We start from the raw sequence: 17,934 nt of genomic DNA on the forward strand, positions 1-17,934 counted from the left end.
TGTAGACAAATTTGAACAAACCGGTTTTATTTACTTGGAGCTCTTCTACTAAATCAGCTGATGTACTTAAACACTTTGGTTCTCATCAGTGCTACTGCTACAAAACCAGCTTTGCTGTCAGAAATTACCTGAATGAATAGAAAAAGTGTTAGCGAGTGGTGTGGACTAAGATTTGTTAGAAATTTGTATGTTGCATTACATACCAATATACTTAAATACTCTTAAATAACAGTAAGGCGTATATCTTTACAGAGGAGGCTCCTGTACACCAATGTGTAGTTTCATCAGCTAACATTGTCTGTTTTGAGGTGCTGCTGCCTACAAATGGCAACTTTCTCAAGAGATCTGGGCTTCTGCTTCAGCGTTTGCATTACACAGGCATGGCCATGCCTAATGCTGTCTTAGCAGCAGCTCCCGGCTTTTCAGTACATCTCGTGTTACAGCAAATGGATATGAGGGACGCTTTAGCTTATGCATCCAGTTTTACACGTTCAAGTCTGATTAAAAGCCAGCTCTTGAGGCTGGTTGGATCTCAATTGATCCTCATTCTTCAATATTAAAAAGGGAGAGGGGTCACTAGAAATGTGGATTTGAGTCTCGCTGTACTGCAAAGATCTTAGAAATAGTACCCTTCAGCTTGTGTGGCCCCCTTTATAATTTCTCCTTAGCCCTACAATGAGAAACGAGTAAGGGGAATGATTTGTTGCCCATTGTTCCTCTCTTGCATGTTCTTAAGGAGCTAATGTTCTTGTTGATCTTCTGCATAAGTGCTGGCTGTGCGTTTTCAGATTCCACTGCAGATGGTTTTGCTGGAATAGAGTGTACACGCACAGCAGAAATCCCTCAGTCTCAGGTTGATGCTGAATAGCACCATGGTATGGTGACACAGAGATCCTGTGTGTCATGCCAACAGTCAGTCCTCATCCCTGTTGTGTAGTGGGATGACAAATACAGAGATGTCATCGTAGGATGCCTCGTGGCTGTCATCCAGCATCCACTGGTGGGCTCTCTTCTTTCCCCTTGCTCTGCATACCAAGCACTTGGCCAGTTCTGAAAATCTGTGGGTGGAAAAAATACAAAGTTTGGGTTAACGTAGCACTATTCCCTTAAGAACAACGTTGAGATGTGGCTTTATGTTGTCAAAATAGTAGGTTTTTGTGGCGGATTGACCCTGGCTGAATGCCAGGTGCCCACCAAAGCCATTCTATCACTCTCCCCATCCTCAGCTGGACAAGGGAGAGAAAATATAACAAAGGGCTTGTGGGTCGAGATAAGGACAGGAGAGCTCACTCACCAATTACCATCATGGGCAAAACAGACCCAACTTGGGGAAAATTAACTCAACTTATTGCCAATCAACCAGAGTAGGATAATGAGAAATAAAACCAAATCTCAAAACACCTTCCATCCACCCTTCCCTTCTTCCTGGGCACAACTTCACTCCTGGATTCTCTACCTACCCCCACCCAGCAGCACAGAGGGATGGGGAATGGGGGTTTACAGTCAGTTCATCACACGTTATTTCTGCCACTTCATCCTCCTCAGAGGAAGGACTCCTCACACTCTTCCCCTGCTCCAGCTTGGGATCCCTCCCACGGGAGACAGTCCTCCACAAACTTCTCCAACGCGGGTCCTTCCCACGGGCTACAGTTCTTCACGAACTGCTCCAGCGTTGGTCCCATCCATGGGGTGCAGTCCTTCAGAAGCACACTGCTCCAGCGTGGGTCTCTTGTGGAGTCACAAGTCCTGCCAGAAAACCTGCTCCAATGTGGGCTCCTCTCTCCACAGATCCACAGGTCCTGCCAGGAACCTGCTCCAGCGTGGGCTTCCCCATGAGGTCACAGCCTCCTTCGGGCATCCACCTGCTTCGGCATGGGGTCCTCCACGGGCTGCAGGCGGAGATCTGCTCCACCATGGACCTCCCTGGGCTGCAGGGGGACAGCCTGCCTCACCATGGTCTTCCCCACGGGCTGCAGGGGAATCTCTGCTCCGGCGCCTGGAGCATCTCCTCCCCCTCCTTCTGCACTGACCTGGGGGTCTGCAGGGTTGTTTCTCTTACATGTTCTCACTCCTCTCTCTGGCTGCAGTTTCTGTGCCCCCTGCAACTTTTTTTCCCTTCTTAAAAGTTATCCCAGAGGTGCTACCACTGTCGCTGATTGGTTCAGCCTTGGCTGACAGTGGGTCCGTCTCAGAGCCGGCTGGTATTGGCTCTGTCAATCACAGGGGAAGCTTCCAGCAGCTTCTCGTAGAAGCCACCCCTGTAACTCCCCTCCCCCCCCCCCCCCCCCAAAAAAAAGCCTTGCCACACAAAGCCATTACAGTTTTTTAAGCCACCAGCTTTATCATTGTTTCTTTAGGATGGGGAAAGATTAGGAGGCAGTTTCCAGAGTCACAGAAAAGAGTGCTTGGTAATGCTGGAGCTGACCTAGAAGCAGAGTGATCTCAGCCTGCTTTTGGTCTGACCAGGTTCTTTGGAAGGGAAAATGACGGCTAAGCTGTTATTACCTGTGAGGATCTGTCCTGTTTTCTGCAAGGAAGCTCCTGACCATATGAGCCACCTCTTTGTTGCACAGAACATCCCAAAGGCCATCGGTTGCCATGATGAGGACATCATCTTCCTTAATGTCATGCAGAGCAAAGTCAAATACATTCACCTGGAAAGCACAGAAGTAAATCAGTGACAATTCCTGCAATGTGCTGGAGGGGTCAGGGAGATGACTCTTCCCCTGAGAGATGACAAAGTGGGACCAGGGTGCTTTGAATCTTTTACATCCCCTTGCTGCTATGCTTCTAGATTCTTCTGTCTTGGGGATCCTCTGGGCAGCATGCAGAGAGATGGGGGATGGAAAAAGGACATGGCTAAGACCTGCCAGGTCTGTAAAAGGTGGGTGCTACAGAGGAGGAGCAGCATGTTTAATTCTACCCTGCAATTCCCACGTGCCATGACTGACCTTGGGAATGCAGGAGAGGAAAGGTTTGACTTCAATGTTGGTGTCAATGACTTTGAGTTGATGATCCCCCAGACCTCGAGAGACTGCCAGAGTCCCCAGCAAGCGAGCCTGGCCCCAAACAAAGCAAAAACAGTATTGAAACATAAGAACGTGGCTCCTTTCAAGGCTAACGTGTGGCTTGTCCTGACTGATCTATGTTGCCTTTAGGACCCTTCTCCAAGCACCACTCCCAACAGCCCCTGGAGACTTCAGAGATGGATGAGTGATCAGAAGTGATGGCCTGATGTGAGCGTGGAGACAGCCTGCATGTGGATGTCTCCTGGTGGCCCGTGGTGTGCTCTGGAGTTACTACCTGTACTTTGGGTAATGCTACAGACCTCAGGATGCCCATGGTGGTATCTGCTCTTGATTTGGAGTGGGGAAGAAGAAAACTGGGTTGGTTTGGGGGTGGGGAAAGGGGTCCTTTCTCCTGGCAAAGGAGCTTCTGCACCGACTCCTTGCAAAGGGGGTGGCATGCAGGTTGTAGTGCTGGGGGTGGTGACGGCTTTCTGCTTGATGCCAGCAGGCAGATGCTGGATGTGTGCAGTCATTGCTTCTCCCTGCCTCCTCCTTCCCTCTCCCCACTCCTTTTCTCAGCCTGTCCTTGAGGAAGAGGTTTTGTGGGAAAGGCGCTAGTTAGAGCTGAAGGAGACAGTCCAAAGTAGGACCTGATGAAATAAGTTCTCATCTGAAATGAGTTCTTGTGTGCAAGGGGAGATGAGGAAAGGGCAGGCTGGCTCAGGGCTGCTGTCTGCTCTGCTAGCAGGTACTCTGGAGGAAGGTGCATCTTCTGCTCCGGAGGGCTCTAGTTTACACTAACCAGGCAGCATGGTATTAATGAAGGGAGCTGCTGTACTGGGGCTATGGGATTGTACCATGCTGGAGAGCCCCAGAGCACTGGGTGCTCTGCAGCCCCAGTCTGCTGTAGTGTCCCGAAGCATGACCGTGAGTGACAGGGACACAGAGGACCCCCAGCAGACTTGCCTCTGCCTTCCCAGTCCGTAAAGCATTAAGCTACCTGCTTCCCGTGACCATGGACAAGAGGATACTTGAGGTCGGCTTTCTCCACTGTCTTGTATCCCCTAGAACAGAGAATTCACTATTAATTTGGGATTTGTCTGACTTGACGGTACAACCCAGCCAGAGTGTTACGACTGTGATTCAACCCTTGTGGTGCCCCCATGCACAGGCAGCTGACTGAGGAAGGGGCAAGGTGACTTGCTGAAGCAGATGCACTGAAGATGACCCCTCGCTGAATGCCCAGGTGTTTCTCCTTCTTCCCTTCGTCCCCAGCTTGTACCTGCACAAGGCTGGGACTCCCTGCACCAGTCCCACCTTGCAGGATCCCAGAAAGACCTTCTCAACTATTCCCTAACTGCCCTGCCAGGGCCCCAGTCCTTCAGTCGGGGAGAGGCTGCTCACAGCATCCTTCACCTGCCCCTTCTCCCTTCACCTCCCCATCACTACGAGCAGGTAAAGATGCCCTGTGCCGCAGCCTTATCCTCAGGCAGAAAGGACTCACCAGCCCTCCATGAAGTAATCCCGGTACAGGACTTTCTGGCCCACATCATCTCCCTTCAACCTCCGTGGAAACTCAAAGCGTGTGAACTCACCGTCCAGGAGCTTGGGGAAAAGAAAAGCCTGGAGGAGGGAACGAAGGCATGAGGATGGACAGGTTCTGCTTCAGTGGAGTAGGGCACCAAAACTGCTTCTGCCTTGGGACTGGCACTCCCAGCAGCAGAATGGAGAACAGAATTGGGAAAGCACATCCCAAGGAGGACATGAGCATCTCCCATACTAAAGGCTGTTGGTTGAATCTTGCCCCCAGCCCTCCTTGGCTAGTGCCAGATGACATTCTGGCCACACAGTGGCCTTCGAGGAAAGCTGGTGGTCCTCTTGCCAGAAGCCCTCTCTGACCCAGTGGGATGCTTGCAGCTGGATTGTCTGATGCACCGAAGGAGTCACTCACCAAGTGCTGGATGCGCTGCCTCTCTGTCTCAGGTGTGAACTCGCAGCTCATGGGCACAACGTTGTCCTTCAGAACAAGAATCGCCCTACAAGGGAGAAGAGGCAAAGAGCTGAGCTGTGTCTGTCTCTGCAGTCCTACTCTTACTGAGGCTAGGCCCAGGGTCAGCAGGTGTGGGACTGGGGGTAACCAGCAGCAGAGCAATGCCAGAGAATAGCCCCGCACTCAGAAACATTTAAAAATGCAGGCGTATTTTAAATAACTCCATTGCAATTGCACTGTTGCAGCAGAGAACTGAGCTTGCCTGGTTTGACAATGGTAGAGCTCGCTGCTAGAGGCACGGTGGGCCAAGGCTAGATGAGGAAGCTCTTGAGGATACCTTGAAATCACCTTCCACTTTTAAACACCTGCCAGGTGGAGCTTACTGCTGCACTACCACTCCAATGCTGCCCTGTGGCTGGGCAGCATCAGTCCCTTGAAATCCCAAAACCCTTCTAGGAGGCATGAAAGCACCCATCCTTCCAACAGGTCCTGTGGCAGGCAGGAGGGAAATGGCTGAGCTGCACATTTACCTTCTGTAGGATTAAATAAGATGCTGGAAACCTTGCTCATCTCCCAGGTCTCATCCCCCAGCAACTTCCTCCTTTTATTATGGCTCACCTGCTGTCCCCAGCATTAGCCACATACAGCTTTCCCTGGAAATAAAGGGCAGCCAGAGCAGTGCAGCCTCCCATCTGGTTCGTAGCTTCCATCTCCTGGCCGATGACTTCATCCTGTTGGTTTAAACAAGTTTGGAGAGTGACATGAGCCAGGCTGCTGCTTTCTGCAGCTGCCTTGTGCCTCCCAGCAGAAATCCAGAACCACAGCTGATTGCAGATGTGCCACAGGAAACCAGCAAGGCGCAAGACAACGTTGTTTCGGTACAGCCAACAAAGCTGTTGCTACTGGACTAGGGACCGCTTTAGGACTGTGATTGGGGGATCTCAAATTTGTACATGCTGTACGAGTGTGACAGTAGCTATGGTCTAGCCCTAAAGAAATGTATCCCCGGGTGCAGTTTAGCAGAGATGCTGTAGCTTTGCTCTGGGTCACCACTGCCGATGTGCAATAGATCTGAGGCAGATCTTGGGGAGCTGACTCAGCGCGGTCTCAGCATGCCTAAAGGTTTGGCTGAATGTTCCTGCCTGCTCGATGAGCTGCAGAACTGCAGACCTTGCCCACCCTGGGCAGTGGGGAGGTACAGACTGACTGCTTGGGGCAGTAGGACTGGTGCCCTGCACGAGGTACTCACGCATTCCTGGAAGGCATTCTCCAGTGCTCCCACCACCAGGTCTTCTGCATGGATGTGCTTCTCCTCCACGAATTGGGGGTCGCTGTCACAAACGCAGCGTCCACTGAGATGCATAGGGGGATGGGCCTCTGTGATGCCTCCCACAACCTCCTCCAGCTTCTGCTTGATGCAGTAGTGCAAATAGTTGGAGGCGATGATGGCAGCTTCTGGGCCACCATGGCCGTCAAACAGTGCCCAGTAGTAACCAGTCAGAAACTGCAGTGAGGAACAGGGACAAGACAGCAAAGAAGAGCGGGAAGACAAGGGCTGGAGAGTTCATACAGATAGCAAGCTTGCAGCCAGGACATCACTGTACGTGTTTTGCCTGGCTTTTCCACTCTAGCTACCTTCCCTGCCACCAGTTAATCTCCTGTGCAGCTCACACTCATGTGCTGGTCATGTGCTGCTTTGCCAGACCTGCCATCTGAGCTTTGAGCGGCTGGATTTGCAGCCACCCACCATCACGCACTATTCCTCTGTGTTTTAGGGGAGATGGGGCCATTTTACAAGGGGCAAAGCAGAGCTGCTCCCAGGTGAGAGCATCCCATGTGCCTGGTTCACGCTGCTGTCTCTGAGCAATGACAACACACACTGGCCCTTGAGAACAATAAAGGAAAGGTGTGGGAACCAAGTAAAGGGCTTGGACGACCTCAAATGCCGCAAGCCATGGGCCGTGGAAGTAGAAATGGCACGTACAGGCAGAGCTGGGTGTTTGCTGGCCAGACATAGGGTACATGGGTCCCCTAAATGCATCCAAGGAGGGGTTTCAGCACATGGCTGTGTAGGACTGATGGGGCAACCCCGTGTTTCCTGTACCTGGGCCCTTGGGTGCAGACCAGGGCTGGCAGCAGGGTGAGCACAGCCTGCCCGTGGGCTATACCTGCGTGGAGCACAGGATCAGCCATTCCTCGTCCTCCTCCAGGCCCGGCTCTCTCCTCCGGATGGAGATCTGACAGCAGGCTGCCTGGTCCTCGTTGAACTCCGACTTCTCGGCATTGATAACCCTGGGGGTGCAAACGCTCCAGGTAAGATGTGTGGATGCACTGCACCTTGCCTGCTCCCAGCCAGCTGTGCTGGGTGCTCTGCAGCCAAGGCAAATGGGTACGCCTTGCCCCTTCCTTCCAGCCCCACGCTCCCTTTTCAAACTCGAGGATCTCTTTGCTGGGGAGCTAAATAACAAGTCCTTTATGCACAGCAGGAAAAGCTTGGTCAGGGACAAGCGAGTGGTTTTGGAGCACCCTGACCTCAGGAAAACCCTTGTCAGCAGCCCATGCTGTGCTGTTTCCTTGGTGACACAGTGAATTGCAAAACCACCATCATTTTTCCTTCCAGCCGTGCTAATGTTTGTCCCTTGATGGGAGTTTGCTCTCCTTGCACAGCTCCTCTCTTAACACTGCGCCATCCCATGACCACAGGGTCATGCTGTGGCCTGGCCAGGACGTGGGGACAGCTCCTGGCTGGAGTCCTTCTGCCTGATCCATCCCCTCTGCCCTTAAAAATGGCAAACCCAGAGATTTCTAAAAATTGATCTTCCCCCTCCCTTTGTTTTAAAGGTGCTCTGCTAGGAGCAAGGGGATAGATGCCCGGTGCTGCTCGCCCCCAGAAACCAGCCCCTGCCCCAAACCTCCTCCCTGCAAGGGAGGTCTTTCTGCCTGCCGCTGCTCAGCACAGCAGCCCCATGGAAGAGCCCTGCCTGACCAGCTCCCTGCAACCAGGGTGCAGAGCAGTGGACGGGTGACACTCCAGCGGTAAAATTACGGCGTAAACCCCATTGCATTAGGGGACGAGATACCTGAGCTGACCTGATTCTGCTCTCGGGGCTGCCACTTGTCACGAGCGACGGTGACCCGCTCTGCAGCTGGCAGGGTGCAGGCAGCTAAATGCAGGCAGGGAGGGGGGGCAGGTGTGTCCCACGCTGCTGCCAGCCACCGCTGAGGAGGCAGAAGGGCCGCGGAAAACATGCTGCCACATCGAACCTCACGCTGCTGCCGCGTCGGGAGGAGGAAGCTGCTCCCCTCCTCGCAGGCAGAGGCGGGCGGGGGGGGGGCGATTTCTGCCTGTGAGCCCTCCTGCTCCAGGGGAGAAGGCTGAAGCTCCGTGCTTGGGGCTGCAGGCGAGGGCAGCAGCGTGGGGCAGTGGGGAGAAGAAGTGGGGTGCGATCACCCCCCCCCTCCTCCGTGGCAGGTCCCCAGGAGTCCCCTAAACCCCCCACGCCCCCCCGAGAGCCCCCCGACCCCAGCCCCAAACCCGCGCTACCCGCCGCCAACAACCCTATAACGACCCCGGCAGACCCTCTAACCCCGCACACCCCCCCCCCCCCTCCCACGCCCCGGGGGTCTCCCGGAGCCCCCCCCCCCCGTTCCCCCTTCCCGGGGCGGCCCCGCTGCCGCCCCGCACTCACTCGGCGTAGCCCGCGCCCCAGGGCAGGGGCCTCTCGGGCCCGGTGCCCCGCACGGCCCGCCCGCCCCGCGGGGTCTCCTCTCCACCGCCACGCAGGAACTTAGGCCGGCGGTAGCGGAGGGGGGTGGGCGGCGGGCCGGGCCCAGGCCCCTGCGCGCCGCCGGGCCGCTCCGCGGGGCCGCCCCGCCGCAATCGCCTCAGCCAGTCGGCGGACATGGCGGGGCCCTCCTCAGGCGGCGGCGGCGGCGCTGCGCTCCGCTAGGTGGCGCCGCAGTGCGGCCCCGGCGGCGGCGGCGGCGGCGGCTCCTCCCCGGGGCGGGGCGGGCGGCGGGCTCCCGACTCCGGAAGCGGGCGGTGCTGCCTGCCGAGCCGTTTCCTGCCCGGGACGCGGCGGAGCCGGAGCGGAGGGGAACGGAGCCGAGCGGAGCCATGACTCACCAGACCGGCATCCACGGTAAGCGGCGCCCGCTTGAGCCGCCGGTCCCCTCCCGTCCCTTCCCGCCGGGTGCCCGCAGCTTTCGCTGCCGTGTGCTGGGCTCGGCAGGCGTCGGACCCCCGTTCCCCCGGGCTGGGTTGCTCCTTTCCCTTCCCGGCCTCGGGAGGCGCCCGGCGGGGACGCGCCCTGAGCATCCCCCCCCCCCCCCCCCCGGCCCCGCCGCCGCAGGCTGCCGGGCCGTGTCGCGGTAGCGATGATGGGGGCGATAAGATGAAGCTTCCCGAAGGAGCCGGCGGGTTTTCCCGCAAGTAGTGGGGGGGGGGGGGGAAGCACTGAGTCAGGCTGAGAGCATTTGGGTGCTCGTAGGAGGTAAAGGAGGGGGCCTGGCTCCGGGGATGCTGCCGGTGGGGGGTTCTCCTGCATCCTTTGTCTGGGCTGATGCTCACCAAACCGCCGGGACGCCGCTCGTAAAAAGCCGCTTTCTGCTGCGGCAGCACCCGGACCCGCTTCGCCGCAGCCCCGCATCGGCCCCGGCCCCATCTCCCCTCCCCGCCGGGGTGCTCGGCCCCCAGCGCTGCGCCTCCTCCCAGGGGGGCTGCAGGGAGCCCGAATAAATTCCTGCCTGACCCTTGCCGTTGGGTTTGGGGGGGAGCTCCCCGCTTTCTCCACTCGCTCCCTGCGGGACCCAGGCAGCACCCTGAGGCGACGGCTTTTGCGTTGATGGGTGCGTTTGGTGTGCGACTGCATGTCCTCACGGTATTTCCCACCTGCCAACTCAATTAACAATATTAATCAGGAGTAGAGGTGCTGCATAATTGATGTAACCGAATCAATATGCGAGCAGGGATGTGAGAGCAGCTGCCCCCGAAGCCCAGCTCCACGCCGGCCGGGTGCGAATCCAGCACCGCTGCATGCCGGGGAGGGGAGCTGGGACGCTGACCTCGCGACTCCCTTCCTCGTGGCCAGCACCGCTGTGCGAGGGTGTTGAATTTGTGGCTGCTGTTCCTTCGTGGCATGAGCATCCTTGTTCCTTGAGTGCATGGTCAAGAGCATCCTTCCTTCCCCTTCAGATGCTCCTGGAGGAGCAGTAGTTGAGAAGCGGTTAGCGATGGTGCTTAGATGTTTCTCCTGCTTTGCCTGGGAGTGCTGGTAGCTGATGACGTTTGGGTTCAGATTCATTGCTTCTGGTTTAAGCGGAGGCCCTGAGGTTCAGGCTCTAGTTGAATGTTCCCTTTACTGTAAAAAAAAAATTAAAAAAAAAAAAATAAAAAAAAAAAATCAGCAGGGTGGACCTCAGTGCCCACCTGAACTCTCGGTGTGCCGGCCCCACTCTGCAGAGCTCTCCCGTGGGGTTTGCTGCAGACAAGGCCTGTTGCGCTGCCTGTGCCCCAGGAGGCTGCTGCCTGTTGCTCGCCGCCATCCCCGTCCGCTCCTCCGCTCCTGATGCCGTCCTCCCCGACACCCCTGCCGCTGCTGGGGGGGATGCGCTGGCTCGGCGAAGCCGATGAGCTGCTCTCTGAGAGCGCCGACCTTCGCCGACCTTGGCTGCCCACCGCTTGGCAAACGCTGCTGGGACCAGTGGCGAGAGTCGCCGTGAGTTGTCGTTGCCCGTCGGACGTAACGTGCCCCGTCAGCAGCGCCCTGCTGGAAAGGGGAAGGGACTCGGACTTCCCCCCAGGAGCTGCAGCCGGTGCGGGGTGGGGATATAGACCCAACGGCTCGGCCCAGGCAGCAGATCCTCAAGCTGGGGGTGGCATAAAAACCTCCCCATGGTGACGAAAAATAACTTGCATTGTGCGGCCTCGCTCTTGCAGCACCTTGGACGTCTCTGGGTGGCTGAGCTCTCTGGGTCGTGTCCTCCATCCCCTGCTGCGTGGTCCCTCTTCCAGGAAGCGGCTGTTTCCTCTCTGAATGCAAATCTGCCCCTCTAACACCTGCGATGCTGAACTGGGGCGCTCTGGGCTTTAAGGGAACCGCCTCAGGGGGGTTTTGGGGTATTTCAGTCCTCCTCACCTTGTCACAGTGATCAAATTAATTCCTTTGCTCCGCAGAGAGCAGATTTGATATTGGATGAGGAACAGCAATCCCACTGCTACTTTCATCCCCTCTGCTGAGACGCTGAGGTCTGTTGTTTGCCAAGGAGGAGGAGGGATTTTCCACGTCTTCATGGTTTCTGGGGTCTTGTTATTTTTGTGTGCGCACATCGCTTTGTGTTTTTGTTATTCCCATTTCTCTCCCGTTTGCAGGAAGGCATCTGCTCCCGGGGGAATCACAGTCCGACCCACTGGCTGGCTTAGGGGAGGTTGCAGCCAAACTGGCAAGAGATTTTGGTTGATGCTGTGCTAGATCAGTGTGAGAGCAGGCTGACATGGTGACGGGGGAGCCCCTGGAGCAGCCCCCCGCTGCGATGCTACCGAATCATCCCGGCTTTTGGGGAGAAGCAGGTGGTCCCCGGGGAGGGGGAGCGATGGCAGTGAAGAGCCGCAGGTTCAGGGTGTTTAATCAGGGTTGAGCCTTTCATGCAGAGGCAAGAGGTTAATTATTATTTTTTTAAGGTATCCGTGGCAGCTCCCTCGAAGGTGCTGGTGGAAAACTGGGCTGCCATGGAGACTGCCAGGCTGGGGAGGCTATTGGAAGCTATCAAGGGTTGCTGTGGGCTTCTTGGGGCTGGAAACCTGCTTTTTAATTACAGCTGGGAGAATTCAATGAGTATTTTTACAGTCCCTGTTCTGCCCTGAGCAGCGTTAGATGGGGACAGCATTCACTGAGTTTAAAACCTTAGGAAGGCAATGCTGAACCAGGGCTTTGATGCTGGTGGGAGGTCATCTGCTTTCAGCTGCTTCTGGGATCTCTTTCATGACCTCTGGGTAGAGAGAAAAAGTCTCTTAGAGGGGATTTTTTTTTTCCATCTAGAAAGTAAAGACATCAAATGTATGTTGTTTCTTCAACCAAAAAATAGAGTTTGGTGCCTGCTTTTTCTGGGGGAGGTGGCAAGATGTGGGGATGGGGAAGGACTCCAGTCTGCAGCTGAGCCTCCGCTTTGCCCCAGCTCTGGATCTTGCGTTGGGAAAGCGTTTGGTAGGAATGGACGTTTTCTTCAGGAGAAGCATAACCGTGATGCGTGCAGGCAGGAATGATGTCAGATGGGAAAAGGAGCAGAAAGGGGGGACGCGGGAGCTGCTGGCTCTGCAAAGGTCTCCTTCAAAAGCAGCCGGCTTCCTGGCTCTTCAGTGAGAAGAAAGCTGGAGAAGAAAGGAGCTTCTTTCCACATCCACCGCTTCCTTGAACCCTTTCTTTCTGCTGTGCCGGGAGGCAGTGCTGGTCCCGAGGTGCCTGGACACCTGAATCCGGGGGCAGCTTCGCAGCTGGGATGCCGGGGGTGACCCCCTAACCGGGGACGTGTCCCACCGTGCCTTCAGTGGAGGAGGAGAAGGGATGGCGGCTCCATGGCCCTTGGTGTCCACGGAGGACAGAGGGCACCGGGCTGCTGCAAGGATGGTTTTGAGGAGATGGTCCGCGCTTGTGAGCTCTTTTCTGGGGCCAGCACCTGACTCAGAGGTTGACACCCACTTGGGCAATGCCCCCAGTGGGTGGCACATCAGGATGACCAGAGCGGCAGCGTGGGTGGAAGACCAGAGAAACACCCTGAGATGTCAAACCCCGTGAAGTTAAGCACCTAGAGTGGCAGGGTGGAGGAAATCCCTCGGAAAGCATGCATCGAGAGGCTGTCAATGCAACGAGATCTCTGCCAGGGTCTGTCCCTGGGTCCCCGTCCCCCCTGACGCCCAAACCAGTGCTCCCAGTCGTGGCTTTACTGGGCAGAGAAAAGGAACAGCAACTGGCAACTTCTGCAAGTGAGGCAGGACCATGCATGCTGGCACCACCGCTTTGCTCCAGGATGCTGTGTTGCCGGCTGGATCCGACCGATGCTGCCCGCAGGGCGGGCGCTGCCTAACCTGGAGTGAGGGAAGGGCTGAATAACTCCAATCCAAGGTGGCAAAGTGGAGACAAGACAGGTCCCGGGCACGCACGTGGAATATCGGGTGTTGAGAAGCCAACGGCTGGCATCAGGCGGGTGGCTGAAATTCTCTGGGCAGGATTTGCAATACGGACCAGGAGTTGTCCCTGTGAAATCCTGCAGGATATGGCCCAACCTCACAGAAAACTGGGAGAAAAGCTTTGCTTGTATCCTTTCTTGCCCTTCACCCCCGCCTTCTTTTTATTTTCTTCTGGCAGCTGTAGCTTTTTCCCAGAGAAAAGATTCCCTGCAAGGACATTTTTTTTTTTTTTCATGGTGAGAAATAAAATCCTCTTACCACTTAAACTGGCCCTCCACGTCTGTCAGCAGAAAAGCTCTCTGCAGTGAGCGTGTTGAGCAGGCTCTGCGTGACAGAGTTACACTGGGGTAGACTGAAAAGGAGGAATTTTAGCTGCAGCAACAGCTATTTTGTGCCTGTTGCAGTTGTGCCCTTTCCTGGATGCCTGGCAGGAGCTGGGCAGAGCTGCCTGTGCAGGGAAAGTGTGGATGGTGCAGGTGTAGCCATGCTTTATCCATCAGCATATCGACCACTGTCTGGCCAAGCATCCCTGGAGTTTGGACAAGTTTTGCCCAGGTTTGTGGCTGGATTTTTGGTCAAGTTTCCCTGTGGCATCCCAGGCATGCTGTGCCCTGAATGGTGAAAGGGAAGCAGTCACTTGGAGTCGCATCGACTTGAAGATTATGTCCAGAGAATGAAAGATTGATGGCTGGAGGCTCGGGTTTCCCGTCGGGAGGGCAAGGTGACTCGAAGTATTGAGAGAGGCATCTGTTTCAGGGAACATGTATTATTGATCTGGGAGCTGGGTGCTGCCACCAGGATGGGGGGGATTTGGAAGGGTCGAATAAGCAAAAACCTGTTGCTCCCCCAACAAGTGAGGGAGAGGATGGAGGAGGTAAGGGTGCAGGGGAGGCGGTGTGGCTGTCGCCTCCATCCCCATCCCTGCGGTGCTTCCCCAGGGGTTGCACGGGCGGCTCCGCTGGCACCCTGGCATCCCCAGGGAGAGACTGGCCGGTTGCTGTGGCTACGGCTGTCATCAATGCGTGGTGCCTCCGTCTCCCTCCGGCCTCGTTACAGCCTGGCTCAGCTCAGGTGAGCTAACTGGGAGTGTAAACATCAAAAAAAGACTGGGCTTTGGGAATAGCTTTTGTGGCAGGGTGGTACCCACAAGCACCGTCTCTCTGCTCCGTCTCACAGCATTTTCAGGCAAGTGTGATGCCTCAAGCTTGGCACCGAAATCTCCTGATCCAAATGGCCGCATCCCGAGCCAGGGCAGCTGCCTGCTCTGGCTGCAAACAGCACGTCCGTTCAGTAGGACGTTCAGTGCAAGGATCTGGCCGCCCCGCTGGTCCCCGAAGCCTGGGGTCTTCAGGCTTTGGTCCGTGCAGCCGAGAGCGGGGGCACCGCTGTGCCTTCCCACCGCGAGCTCCTCTTCTCCTCTGGCAGCTTGCCTGGATGGTCAGGGCCACCTGAAGGCCACCGCTGGCCAAACCGTCACCTCCCTGCCATGCCACGAGCTGCCCAGCGTGGGTGCCCCGGTGCCGATGGCCGGCTCTGCTCAGCCCTCCATCCCAAATGGGAGGCAGGTGCTGCTGGGCAGGGAGGTTTTGTGGTGCAGGGGGACCTGGGACTTGCTGTTAGCAGGCTGCTAAATGCAGGTGGCTCATGAATAGGGGACAACTCATCTGCAGCCTACAGACAGATGGGATAGGGAGGTGCTGCACGACTCGATGGCTGGAGGCGATTTTTGGGCTGTCATGGGAGGGTGGCTGAGGAGGCGCAGGTGCTTGTGCCCACCATGTCTGCCAGGAGGGTCGATGGCAGGAATGTCTCGTAGAAAAGCCAGGAGGTTCCTCACGATGCCACCGAGCTCACCCTGCCTCAAAGCAGCAACATCCCAGGAGGGTTTCTGGAGGTTTTTTGGGGCAGGGATGGAGGCATGGTGTCCTTCCCAGGGTTTGGTCACCCTCATCGCGAGATTTCCCAAATGCCAAGGTGGGCCTGATGTTTCTAGCTGGAAAACCAGTACAAGTTGTTCATCGTTTTTCTTCTCTCCTCTGGGCTGACCAGCCCCAGTTCCTTCTGTTGCTCCTGCACGCTGCACCTTCTGGCATAGGTGCCGTCCGTCCTGTGCCTTGCTCCTTGCACGATGCTGAGCCTGGACATGCTGTTCTTGCTGTGCCTGCAGCCTTGTCAACACCAAATAACATGGTCATGCTCTTGTTCGTGCCTTCACAAATGACTTTGCCCACAACAACATGAAACGATTAACCTGCACTTGGCTTGCGACCCACCTCTGGAGCTGCTGGACCCTGCCCTGCATTGGTGTGGCTGGTCCTTCTCCTAGTTATGGCACTTTGCTTCCTATTGAGTTTCATCCTATTTCTTTTTTTCCCAGCCTGTTTCTCCAGTCTCCTGAGAGAATGGTGAATTCTTCTCCAGCGCGCGCTTGCAACTCCTCTAGCTTCCCACCTTACAGCTGTTCATGGAAATGTGGACTAAACCTGGACCCACCACAGGTCCCCAGGAGACCTTGCTCTATCCAACCTCTGATACCTCCCAGCGTGAGTTACCCGTGCTGTTTTGTGCCCATGCCACAGAGGTTCACCACCATGTTTCCCAATCTGGCTTCTGACGTTTGGAGACACTTAGGAAGCTGAGCTGAGACTCCTGAAGCCCACAGGTCTGTGGCTCTGCTGGGGGAAGCTGGGCTGATCTTACGCAATGTGTTCTCAGTAGATCCCTGCTGGCTGTAGCCCAGCTTGGGTTTATTTCTGAATCCAGAAACAAACAAACAAAAAATTTGTTCCAGGATTTTCCAGGAAGCCATGTGTCCTGGTTTCAGCTGGGATAGAGTTAATTTTCTTCTTAGTAGTTGGTACAGTGTGTTTTGGATTTAGTGTGAGAATAATGTTGATAACACACTGATGTTTTAGTTGTTGCCAAGTAGTGTTTATCCTAAGTTAAGGGTTTTTCAGTTTCCCATGCTCTGCCAGCAAGCAGGTGTACAAGGAGCTGGGAGGGAGCATAGCCAGGACAGCTGACCTGAACTAGCCAAAGGGATATTCCATACCATAGGATGTCATGCTCAGTACATAAACTGGGGGGAGTTGGCTGGGAGGAGCAGATTGCTGCTCGAGCATTGATCAGTGGGTGGTGAGCAAGTGCATTGTACATCACTTGTTTTTTCTTGGGTGGTTTGTTTGTTTGGTTTGGTTTTTCTTTTTATTCTATTTTTATTATTATTATTATTATTATTATATTCCTTCTCATTACTATTATTATTATATATTGTTAGTATTAAATTTTATTTTACTTTAATTATTAAATTGTTCTTATCTCAGCCCATGAGTTTTACTTTTTTTCCTATTCTCCTCCCATCCCACTGGGAGAGGGGGCAGTGAGCGAGCGACTGTGTGGTGCCTAGTTGCTGGCTGGGCTTAAACCACGACACCATGTCTAGAGGGTGAGTTGGAAGTGCGGGTCCCCCTCCTGTCCTCTGCCCCCTCACTTGTCCCGTTTTCTGATTTTTGTGGTTTCCCCACACGTGGGTTTTTCAGCCCTTGAGTTGGGTCCTGGAGACTTCCCAGCAGGGAGATGCCTCGGGGCAGAGGTACCACTCGCCTCCATCTCCAGGGTAAGGTCTCCTCCCTGCCTTTCTTCCAGAGCCAGCTGTGGACTTTTATATTAATATTTCAGGCACGCAAGCCATCTCGTCAAGTCTGCTGTGCCAATTAAGTCATAAACATACTGTAATGAAGCAGTTGCTGAGCTTGTGCTGAAAACCTTCGCTAGCTTATTCGCTAGCTTATTCCTCTCCCTCTCGCTGGCTCTTGGCTCTGTGTTGCGAGAGATAGAAGGGGATGTCAAAGGCACCCCAGTGATTTTTTTTATTTAAATGAAAATTGCCTTTTTTTTTTTTTTTTTTTTTTTTTTTTTAATTTCAGCAGAATTATAGCTTGGAAGCCTACTCTGAGTTTTTTTGAAATCCCTGCTGCCGTCTCCTCTGGAAAGCATCTCTCTCCTTGGCAGACCTTGCAGTATTTCCCATTGTGCGCTTGGCTTCTCCGGCAGCATCTGTGCTTTTCACCATCCCCTTAAACCCCTCTGGACCTACACAGGTCCCAGCACTTGGCCGTCACTTGTCAGTCACTCAACTGTCAATCATCCCGGCTGTCGATCCAATACTTCTGGGCACTCCTAGCATTTCCAGGTGGGCTGGGGAGTTGCATTTGCCCAGACTCCTGACTTTTCCAGACCCCTGTGTGCCCTTGGGCTCTGGGAAGGATGGGGCAGGCCGGAGGGATTTGCAAGCTGGTTAGCACTGGAGAGCTTTCCTCTTTCTCCCCTAAAGTTGATGCTATAGAAACATCCAAGACCGATGTTATTCTTTCCTATTTTGGCAGTGTAATAGGAATCGGTGAAGCTTAATTAGGAGCATTTGTCTCCTCCACGAGGTTTCCTGGCTGTATAAATGTCTCTTTTTCTCCTCCTCTTCCGCCTCGTGTGTTTGCAATAACCACAGATGCTGCCGGAAGGAAACAGCCACTCTCAGCAGTGAAAGGGGCTAAAAATATCAGAGCATCTTTAGGTGGGAATGGTGTGAGCAGGCTGAGCTCCCAGCCGGCACTGGGAGAGGGTGAAGGTCTGCGCTGGGAACTGGGAGAGCCACGTGCCTCAATGCTGACGGAGGGAGAAGGATGGTTTGCTCGTGGTGGGATTACCCCAGCAAACCTGTGTGTCCCCCAAAACACTATGAAGGACTGGTGTGCCTT

At 55.0% G+C, this 17,934-nt stretch overlaps 2 protein-coding genes across 4 annotated transcripts in view; one reads left to right on the plus strand and one right to left on the minus strand.

Annotated features, from left to right (window-relative positions):
- Window positions 1–8,946, minus strand: PPM1M (protein phosphatase, Mg2+/Mn2+ dependent 1M). The gene is made up of 10 exons (XM_075052810.1): window positions 8,688–8,946; window positions 7,167–7,290; window positions 6,248–6,502; window positions 5,617–5,729; window positions 4,960–5,044; window positions 4,513–4,631; window positions 4,009–4,072; window positions 2,952–3,059; window positions 2,506–2,654; window positions 1–1,058 (listed from the first exon to the last, which is right to left on the minus strand). Exons 1-10 carry the CDS (start codon window positions 8,900–8,902, stop codon window positions 914–916), a joined length of 1,377 nt encoding a protein of 458 aa, XP_074908911.1. The 5' UTR covers window positions 8,903–8,946; the 3' UTR covers window positions 1–913.
- Window positions 8,926–17,934, plus strand: part of TWF2 (twinfilin actin binding protein 2) — a 26,731-nt gene continuing 17,722 nt past the window's right edge. For 2 of the 3 annotated variants that reach the window (XM_075052813.1, XM_075052811.1), the window contains exons 1-2: window positions 9,042–9,140; window positions 15,558–15,723. In XM_075052813.1, coding sequence (XP_074908914.1) covers window positions 15,645–15,723 — 79 coding nt within the window. In that variant the 5' untranslated portion in view covers window positions 9,042–9,140; window positions 15,558–15,644. Of the gene's footprint in view, window positions 9,141–15,557; window positions 15,724–17,934 lie in introns of all 3 variants that reach the window. The other variant, XM_075052812.1, reaches the window with a different exon arrangement.

The sequence above is a fragment of the Buteo buteo genome, chromosome 21, assembly GCF_964188355.1.
Source record: "Buteo buteo chromosome 21, bButBut1.hap1.1, whole genome shotgun sequence".
Taxonomy (NCBI): Eukaryota; Metazoa; Chordata; class Aves; order Accipitriformes; family Accipitridae; genus Buteo; species Buteo buteo.

Excerpts from the sequence above, each read along its gene's own strand:
- PPM1M (XM_075052810.1), bottom strand. The coding sequence starts at position 8,902 with ATGTCCGCCGACTGGCTGAGGCGATTGCGGCGGGGCGGCCCCGCGGAG. Across the intron at positions 7,291-8,687 it reads TGGGGCGCGGGCTACGCCGA|GGTTATCAATGCCGAGAAGT; the intron begins GTGAGTGCGGGG and ends TTGCACCCCCAG. Across the intron at positions 2,655-2,951 it reads TCCTCTCCTGCATTCCCAAG|GTGAATGTATTTGACTTTGC; the intron begins GTCAGTCATGGC and ends TGTGCTTTCCAG.